The following is a 10211-nucleotide window of genomic DNA, read 5'->3' as shown; positions in this document are numbered from 1 at the left end:
TTTGTGGTTAGTCAAAGTGTTTTGTTTATAATACTGAGTTTGCATATTCAGTTGAAGTTAACTTCACTTGAGTTTTTACCAGTGCTATTAAATGTCTTAGAGAAAATAGCCTAAATATAACAGAAAGCAAATGTGGCTAGGATGTTTCCACTAAAATGTCCTTTGTTAGTTGAGGAGCCCCGGTGTTTGCTTGTACTGCTGTCCTCTCTGTGAGTGGCGTGTGTGTGGTGTACATCTTGGGTTTCGCTCTGAAGTGAGATAAATCATAACTAATTTCAGAGAATGTTAGTTGTAAATTTATAGGGGCTGTAGGCACTTAATATTCTTTCTGATACTGAGTAGTGGTGAGAATTCCTGTTGGTACAGCTGTAAGGCCAGAAGAGGGAGTATGGATGATGTTTTACTTAAATAATCAGATGCAGCCTTTCCTGTTGAATGTTAACAATAATGGAAATCACTTTTTAAACCATTTTTTTCTTGATATCTGGACTGCAAGCTAAAGTCTTAAAAGATCTTTTTTTGAGAAGAGGACTTCGTTTACAACAAGTGAAAGAACTTGGGGGCTGTCCCATTCTGAGTCATAAGTTACTAGAGGAGGACTGTACCTGTGACATCACAGATAGGCCCCCAACAGGCAATTCGTCCTCACTGATTTGTTTGGATGAGTTACAAATGCATGTCTGATGGTTAGGTTTCCAGGCTCGTCCGCAAACACGCTTCCTGCCCAGCCCCTTTCCCAGACACGCTGTTCTCCAAGTTCTTTGTCCTGGGTGTTGGAATCAGAGCACAGGATAAGGACAAAAGAGTCTGATTCTACTTTGTGATCCTGCTCTTAGGTTTCCACTTTCAAGGCATCACAACCTTACTCTGCCCCCAGTGTTTATTCACAGGTGTCAAAGGAAATCAGAACCACCAACCTACTCAGTGATGTCTTCCATGTTCCCAGTGGCTTCTGCAGTTTCAAATGGGGATGTCATTGCTATCAACATGGATGGATCTGAGGATGGAGACAGCAGCCCCCAAAAGACTCCACATCCTATTAGTTGTTCATAGTGGCTACTAGGAGGAGCTTGGGATCTCTATATGTAGGATGATTTGGCTGTAGACTGACTTATAATTTCATAAGTTTAACTGAAATCTGTAGGACATTAACAGAAGGAATGTTCATGTTGCAGCTAAGAACAAACTAGAAAATTAGGACTAACACTGAAACTTTCCTTTGAAATACACATGTATTTGTGATATAATTTTGAAATACATGGTTTTGGCTTATATCTATGCCAAAAGTTGTTGTAATCAAATAATTTTGCAGTTTTCCAAAGGACTTCATAGGGAAATGGAAAAGCCTGTGGAAGTGTCTAACAAAAGGACAGGCAGTCTGCCTGCACAGTTGGTAAAGCTCTTTTGAAGATTCTACACATCTTTTTTTCTCTCCCCTTGCCCCAGACATGTAGTATGTTCTTATGAAAATAAGACAGTTTTGTCACACTATTTTGTGTATTTTTTAAACTTCAAAAAGTTGGGTTTCTTTTACCTTAAATTTAGCTTTGCAAGCATTTAAAATACGTTTCAGATTGAGCGTTGCTTTTACATTTATTAGAATGTGGTTAGTGTACCTCTTACAAGAAAGCTTTAGAAAACTATGGAGACTCTGTTCATGTTTTAACTCTTGAAATTAGCAAACTTGAGGGGGGAGGGGAGCTGGTACGGGGTGCTGCTTATGTAGATGGACATAATGGTTGCCTCGCTGGTTGTGAGAGTATTCTAGATACCTTTCCCCTACTCTCCTGACTTACAGACCTAAGTTTAACACGGTCCCAGTTCTGATAAAATAGTGGTATCAGATTTGCCTTAGGCACATTGGGTCACCAAGGGATTCTTGTGAAAATAATAAAGCCATGTGCCTGAGACCTGGAAACCTGTAATTTGGCTCTTTCATTATTGCAAGGGGGTAGGTAGGTTTACTTCTTTTTAGCAGCGGTACTGGGGATTGAACCTAGGACCTCATGCATGCCAAGCATGCACTCTACCACTGAGCTACACCCACCCCCTCACTTGGCTCTTTTAAAACTACAAAGCAAGCTGCCTGCCTAGTGCTGGTCAGGAGAATGCACCCATCAGTAGTAACTTGAGAAGGTAGACTAGAGCAGTGGGAAAGAGGTACTGGAATTCATGTTGACCTCAAAAAGCAAAACTAATTTAAACTGGTATGTTTCTAGCAAAACTGAAGAGAGTAAGTTAATTACACGGTTTTATTAAATCTCTTGAGTTCAGGCTTGGCAATTCTGAAGTTCTCTGCTTTGGGGCTAGTAGCAGGAGTGGATTGTTTTTTCCTGGCCGAGAAATGGTTTGTCTGCCTTCCTTTCCTTTGTTCTGGTGCACCTTCCTTTGACCAAAAAGGCTCATAGCTATCCCAGTGTTATTTATGGCAGCCTTTTACATTTTGAGAGGAATGTTCAAATCAAGCACATTTGTTGTGGAGGAAGTGGTTTAATATGAAAGCAGTCTGATTTTTAATAGCCTAGGTGAACTGTCATCTCCATATACTTAAACTAAATCTCTTGTTGGTATTTTCAGATAGTGATTTTGTACATTTCAGATGACTTCATCTTAACTCATTTCCAGTTTTGTCTTACGTATCTGTCCTGATAGTAAGATACACAGTGTGGTATTATTCACTATGCATAGTGGGTCTGAAAATGAGGGTGGGAGGCTGAAGTAGGAGTCAGTTTGTTTTTTTTAGTAGGGGAGTTAATTAGGTTTATTTGTATATTTAAATAGAAGTACTGGGGATTGAACCCAGGACCTCGTGTACCACTGAGCTAAACTTAATCCTGGGGATGGGTATAATCTCATTTGTGGAAAACTGGTGGTGTTCCAGAAAAAGGGTCATCTTCCAGTGAGAATGGGAACATGAGACAGGCTGTGTGGCTTGTCTCTGCACACCCCACCCCAACACCCCCACTCCCACTAGTTCCTTTAATCAGTGCTTATACTGATTTGAGAGCTGCCTGTGATGTTTAAAGCCGACATAGCCCAGAGTGGAACCTTCATAGCATTACATTAACCTTCCAGAGCTCAAAAGTACCCCATCTTAAATTTAATTGGAGAGGCAACAGCTGGAATGAGCTTTCCACTATTTAGGAATGCTGAAATTGAGCAATTCAGAGTGAATTAATACTGCTCCTTTTTGGTCTTATATCACAAATGTTTTTGAAGAACTAGAAATTAGGGGAGGGAGGAATACATAGACAAAAGTACCAGAGTTAAAGGCGAGATTAATGAATTCATATACTGTTACTGTATAAACACACACGGTTTTTAAACAGCACCATTTCCAAGTGTATACACAATATGATTATAACTTGGCAAAAATTTTAAAGGTGGAAAATGCTAGTTGTCATTCAGTAATAAAAGATCTGGTACATAAAAGGCTAAGGAACTGTATTCTACCTGCTACAGATTGTGCATGTTTACACCTCCAGTTAGGACAGAAACAAGCCACAAGGAGGGAACACCCACCCAAACGAATACTGAAAAGTTTACTAAGCCTTCACTTAATGATGCTACCAGGCAGGGGCTTGTTTCACCTGGGATTAGAATAACTGGTTAAGGACAACAGAAACATTACTTGTTCCAAACAATAAAATAGTCATTTTGCCGACATTCCATAAAATCGCCAGTTTTAAGTTCAGTTAAGAGGCTTTTAAAAAAATATTCTAGACCTAGTAAAGTGCCTCCATTCATAAAATTAAACATCCAAGATCAGATTGAGACCATTTCACACTGATGCGCGTCTAAAATAGGTCCACGTACAGAGTAAATAAACAGCGCGCCTTTAAATTGCCATATTTCAGTTACTGGAATACCCATCCGTCACCGTCTGGATGTGCACAAACTAGAGATAAACAAATCAAGATTTTAGCATCTAGTCTCAACGCTCTTCTACAAGAAAGTACTCCGTACCGCCGGCTTCCTTTGAAAACAAACCAAGACGACATTCCCAAGTAGCGCCAACTGCTGAGCTCCACGCTCCCCAGCAGCAAGGGAGAGATGGTGCGCAGACCAAAAACGAGAGTGGGCAGGCGGTGACCCTAGTGGCAGCAGCAGACCCGAGCCCGGGCCCTCAGCGCACCTTCTTGCCGGGCAGGCCGTCCCTGGCGCTGCGTGGCGGCGGACGGGCGGCGGGCGGCGGCGGCACTTTGGAGAGCGGGCAGTACTTGATGGTGTGCGCGTTGTCGCCGCTGGCGCCGCACAGGGGACACGTGTAGCGGCGCAGCACGGGGCACAGCACTCGCCCGTCGGGTCCCTTCAGGATGTGGGTGGTGTAGAGCGCCACTGCCTCCTTGTTGTTCCGGCAAAACACGCACACCTGCAGCTCGGGCTTGAGCAGCCGGGCGGCGGCCGCCCCGGAGGCGGCGTGTAGCCGGGGCTCGGCCGCCCATACTGGGGTTGGCTCCTCGCGCTGCGCCACCTCGGCGGTGGCGGCTGCGGCGGGCGCGCAGCCCAGGAGCACGGCGGCGGCGCGACCGGCGAACGGGCTCAGCTCCGCGAAGCGCTCCTCCAGCAGCCCGGCCTCGGTGGGGCCCGCGCACAGTTCCAGCGCGCGCAGCTCCAGGGCGCCCCCCATGTAGCGGCCCCTAGACCCCGGATCGTCGCTGTCGTCGTCATCGTCGTCCTCGTCGTAGTCGGGAGGACCCAGCGCCGGCCCCAGTGCCCCGGGCCCGGCCCCCGCATGGGGGGAGCAGCACGACGAGGAGGAAGAGGAGGGCGGGGAGCCGCCGCCGCCACCGCGGTCCTCGCCTCCGGCGCAGCCGAAGCGCTGCTCGTCGTCCACCGCCTTGGTGATGAGCGTCGCGAGCCCCAGGTAGTCGTTCCACGAGCTGAAGGGCTGCGGGTGCGCCGGGCCCTGGGCGCTCACGTAGCGGGCGCTGGGCACGAGCGCCATGGGCGGGGGGGGCGCGGCCGCGGCGGGGCGAGCGGGGCGCCCAGGGGAAAGCCTCCATGGGCGGGCTGCGGGCCGCGCGCGCCGCCTCCCCGCCGCCGGCACGGGCCGGACGGAAGGGACGCGCCGAGCCTGCCCGCCGGCCTGCCGCGGGGTGCGGCCGCCTCGCCGCTTTTTATCGGGTCCCGCTCCTCCCCGCCCCCGGGCCTCGCCGCCGCGGCCCTGCCCTCTGCGCTCCCCCGCCCCGGCCACCTCGCCCGCGCCTCGGACGGAGGCGGAGCAGAGGCGGGCGCGCGGGGGGCGGGCAGGCAGTGCGCGCGCTCCCCACCCGCCCGCGCGGCTCCCGCGCCCCACGCGCTGCGCCGGCCTAGCCAGCTGCGGGGCGGCTTTCACTCCGGGAGGGGGCGGGCGAGGCGCCGCCTGAGGCCCCAGTGCTAATTGGCTGCCGACCAGAGCCCCCTGCGCCACAGGCGCCGCTCCGGACGCTGATTGGTGAATCCCGGGGAGGGGGCGTGCCCTGCCCGCGTAGCTGGGAGGGGAGGGAAAAGTAGGGGAGAGGAGCACGGGAGGGGCGGCTGCCTTCGCCTGAGCTCTGTGCCCTGGGCTTGGAACAGGTGACCAGGCCTGGATCTCCCTCGGCCTGGTGGTGAGACGCACCTCCCAGCATTTAGCGCCCTGGGCTGGCCTTCTGAGAAACCCCTCTTCTCTCTCCTCACCAGCATCAGTAAGAAAAGCTGAGGGGAGGCAGGACTTGGCGCGATCTAAGGATGCAATTTTCAAGTCAGAGCCGTCCAACAATCAAGTAACTTCCGTTTGCACAGCGCTTTGGAGGGCTTTCAACTGGGTGAAATCCTCGCACAAATCTCTGAATTTGTTATGGTTCTTGAGTAAGTAGTAGAGGGCCGCATGACTTTCCCACAGCACGCAGCACCTCCCCACATGTGTCCAGAGACTAGGTGGCCATTAGCTGGTGACTTAGGTAGGGATGAGGGCTGGGCCATATAATCTTCCAGCCTTAGGACAGCGATTGGTGTGTGTGTGTGTGTGTGTGTGTGTGTGTGTAGCTCCTCAACACCCTTGGGGTGGGGCTTGGGGGGGCTATATTGAAATCTGAGGTGTATGTGCAATTCGAAGAACAAAGCATATTGTGTCACAACTAAATACTATGAAATGAATAAAATATTTTTGTGAAAACAGTGGAAAATAAATCAAGATTTTTGATTAGGTGGCTTTGAGGTGATCATGCCTTTTCCAGAAAAGGCAACACATTTTTTTTTTAATGGAAAGTAGGAAAGATTTTAGTTACTGGGAGGGTTCTTGTAGGGTTCTGTGGGAGAGGAAAATGTCTCCTCTGGTGGCTGAGCTGGCAGGCAGGGTTGCTTCCCCTCTCTGGAGGAGCTATGGCTATTGAAACAAGGGCTGGGAGGATGGTGTTGCAGCCGTCGTTAGGCGTGAGGCTATGCTTATGGGTCTGGCTGTGCCCAACAGGGGATGCCCAGCACCTAGTGCTGGCACCAGTTACCATTAGGATGAAGGAGTGAATCAGAATGTCAGCAGTGGGAGGAATCTTTGGGGTCATTCAACCCGATCTTACTTTACAGATGAAGAACATGAGACCCAGAGAAGAGAAGGGCTTCTTTAACGTCACATGGTGAATTTGTCACAGCCAGAACTAGGACTCAGACCTCTTCATGACTGGCTTGGTGGCCTTCCCACTATACCGTGGATCTCAAAGGTATTTCAGACTTCGAGTCTGTGCATGCATCAGCAGAAATCAAGTGCAGAACACAGGGGAACCCGGCAGGAGAGAAAGAAATGAGGTGGGGCCTGGTGCACTTGGCGTGGGCCCCTGCTCTCAGGAGCAATCCAGGGCCCGGGCAGCAGGCGTAGGGAAGGCCTAGAGGCAGTAACACGATGCCTGTTCTGGCCACCTGTCTGCATGCGGGGTGGAAGATATGTTTTTCGGTCTCTTCCTCACCTCCCACTCCCAACGGTTGATTTCAGTCCCCAAACCAGGCAGTGATATTCTGCACTTGCCAACCCAGTTCCTTTTCCAAGTTTATGTTGGCACTCAAGTTAAAAAGCTATTCCTTTATTTCCTCCCCTCTCCCACCAAAAATAAATAAAAGGGCCCGGATGGCGTGGGGCTCCTACAGAAGCGTGGCGGGTTAGCTGACACTGAACTCTGAGCTCTTACCACGAGAACGCCGGCCCCCAGAGTGGTATGAGGAGTATTATTCTATAAATGGAAAATTCCACTCTGTTCTTGCAGCCCGGCAGCCTGCATACTTTCAAGGTATGCAGGCCTTTCAAGCTCTGAAGACTGGGAGCTGCCATTCTGAGAAAAACTTCTGTGAGGGAAGGTGAAAGCCGCCAGCTGCTGGGTGCAAGTTGCCTTGGTCAGGCTAAAGAGAGGATGGCAAACGGCTTTCCTTCCCCACGTGGTTTTTAGCCCTTGTGGTTTTGCAAAGGGAATAAACACTTTTAAGTGAACATGGATGAGAGCAAATGCCTTCATGGGGAGCTGCAGCCAGGGTGGGTGGGTAGCGGTGATTGTGACACAGATGCCCTGGAGAGAAGTGGATGGTTGCTCATGTGTCCTGGGGGCCTGGCTCCACACCGTTTCCCCAGGCTGCTCACCTTGTTTGCCATCAGCCTTGCCCATGGTAGGTGTTTTACCCCAAAAGAATGTTTTGGAAGTGGAGGCCAAATGCATGAAGGGTTTTTTTTTTGTTGGGGGGCACTTACTGGCCCTCAGTATTCTGGGTGCCTTTGCAGTCAGTGACCACAGAAAGGCTGGAGTGGGTGCCTGGTCCAGCTCTAGGTTAAACCAACAGTTACTTTTATCACCAAGCAGAGGCCTCAGCCTGGCAGTGAGCTTTCCAGCTCTCTTTGAGGCAGTGGAACTGACTTCTGAGATATTCTCAGGACTTCCGATGAAGTCTGACTGCCTTTTGTTCCCTTTCCAGAAGTCTGGAATGAAATGGACAGAAATAGCCAGATTGGGAAAGTTTCTTTGAGGGATATGTTCAGATTGATAGAAGCAGGAAGACAGATCAGGATGGGCCTCACCCCAGAGGTTAGAGGGTTGCTCATTATCTTCTGGAACGGGGCGTGCATGGCACAGACAGAGGTCTTGGGCAGGCAGGGGTGGGTGGTGGGGAGGAATGCTTGGGCTCTGCGCTCGCACCTCTCCATGTGGCCCCCAGCCCCGAGCTTGGGCCATTTCCTTTGCTGGCAGCAAAACTGAGCCGTGAGAGGCAATGCACAGACCTTAGGCGTCTTGAGGCTCTTCAGAAACATGAGGTCAGCCCTAGGGAATGAGGCAGCTTGGCGGGTATCCAGGCAGCCACAGAGATGCTGTTTGTCAGGCTCTGGGTTCCCGCTGACCTGCCTGCCAAGCTCTTGCGAGGGGCAGGAAGTCCTTTGGCTTCCCTAGCCGTGGGGCGTGGAGGCGGGCAGGGCGCCTTTGGGCACGTCAGGGGCTCACTCATGTAATGGTATTGGCTTCGTCCATGTTGTGCCTCTGGCCAAGCTCAGTGTCCTGGGGACTGGGCTGCAGCCCTTTGGGGCTTAGAGTCGGCCGTAGTGGGTTGAGAAGCCCTGTGGTGAAGTGGTGGGAGCTTGCTGGGCCAGTGGCTGGCTTTTTATCTTGGTCCTTCTGGAAAGTCGGATGTGGCCTTGGATAAGGGACTTTACCACTCTGGGCTCCAGCTCTTTCCTCTGATCAGCGAGGGCGCTCATCGTGTCAAGTGACAGCCACCTTCTACTTCTTGCTTTCTTACGTTTGTCCTGGAAGAGTCTCCCCTTCGACCTATGGGTGCGGATGAGCTATGATGGGGATAAGCCTACAAAACAGCCCATTTCTCCTGATTGGATTAGGAGACGACTGGTGACTCATGTCCGGTCCCTGAAATATAAGGGGAGGTCTGTTGGGGGCGCTCTGGGAGGGAGTTCACTCCCTTCTTTAAAAGGGAAAAAAAGACTGGGAACTTCACCTTCTTCTGGTCACCAGCAGGTTGTGGAACTGAGGCAGCCCTAAGATGGCAAGTCTTAAGGACGAAAAGCTGGCATGCTGCTGATGGCTGCCTGGAAAAGTTATATAAAAAAATGAAGCCTCAGTGACATTTGTGTTGATGTCTTTTGAGTTGATACACAGGATAATTAAACATCTTGATTGTCTGAGCTGCTGCGCGTCAGGTATTCTTTTACTTGCAGCTGAATTCACTCTGAGATGTGATAATATGAAAAAAATGCATTTGGCAAGTCTGTCAAAAAGGCAGGCTACAACGTTCTGGCCAGATAGATGGAGGTGACAACCATGTGGGAATTGGGTGTGTGTGTGTGTGTGTGTGTGAGAACAGGGGTTCTGTGGTGGCTCTTCTCTTACCCACCCTGCCTTGCACAGAGGTCTCCCAGCTGATATTAGTAACGATAACCCCATGGCCCTCAGACCAGGTGCTTTATATCCTTGTCTCAGAACGGCTGCTGCACGAGGCCAGTAGTGTGATTGCCCTTGTGTTACCCATGCTGCCGAGCTTGCAAACAGCAGGGCTCAGATTTGGAGATTTAGCGTCCCCAAAGCTGGGCATGTGCTTACTTGGATGCACCTGGGCCTCCTCTGGCCATGGGGCTTCTGGGGCTCACCTGGGGGAGGCCGTCTGGCCAAGAGCACAGGTGACAGGGGTAAAATGAGACAATGCAAGGAGCCTCCTGGGGCCAAACTAGGCTCATCCAGTGTGTCAGAGATTGTTCCCAAACAAAACCAATTCCATTCAAAAGAGATGTGGATTTTTCTGTTTGTTCCAGTGATGGGTACTTTGGTACAGTGAGTTATCATTTCTCTTGGTAACACAGCCTCCCTCCCTCCCTCCTGTCACGTGCTTTGCTTTTAGAGATCTGGGTTGTACCAGTTTTGTTTAAAGCAAGGTATGCCTGGAAGCTGGCAGCATGAAGAGCAGGTGCCCCTGGGCTGGTGGTGCTGATAATAGGACTGACAATAGCTCACAGGTCCAGAGCCCTTATGAGGCACCAGCCTGAACTTGTATCATTTCTTAAATCCTCCCAGCAGTCCTACAATGATACCCTCTGCACAGAAAGGAAAGTGAGGCTTTGGGAGCCTCAGAAAGTAGACCCAGCATCTCCCCAGTAGGTAGTGGGTGGGGTGTCTCCAAGGCCTTTGCTGGGAGCTGCCATACCTCCTCAGCCATCTCCTGGCCCCTGGACATTCAGTCAGTTAGAACCCACTGCTTCCTGTCTCCTCACC

The 10211-nt window shown here is 50.7% G+C and overlaps 1 protein-coding gene across 1 annotated transcript; it reads right to left on the bottom strand.

Annotated features, from left to right (window-relative positions):
- Positions 1-3282: 3282 nt before the first annotated feature.
- NANOS1 (nanos C2HC-type zinc finger 1) lies at positions 3283-5367 on the bottom strand. The gene is given in 2 exon segments (XM_072971985.1): positions 3283-4957; positions 4959-5367. Coding segments are annotated over 2 exon segments (879 nt in total). The 5' UTR covers positions 5007-5367; the 3' UTR covers positions 3283-4126.
- Positions 5368-10211: the final 4844 nt, after the last annotated feature.

Source organism: Vicugna pacos, chromosome 11, assembly GCF_048564905.1.
Source record: "Vicugna pacos chromosome 11, VicPac4, whole genome shotgun sequence".
Taxonomy (NCBI): Eukaryota; Metazoa; Chordata; class Mammalia; order Artiodactyla; family Camelidae; genus Vicugna; species Vicugna pacos.
This window is presented reverse-complemented; position numbering and strand designations above follow the sequence as displayed.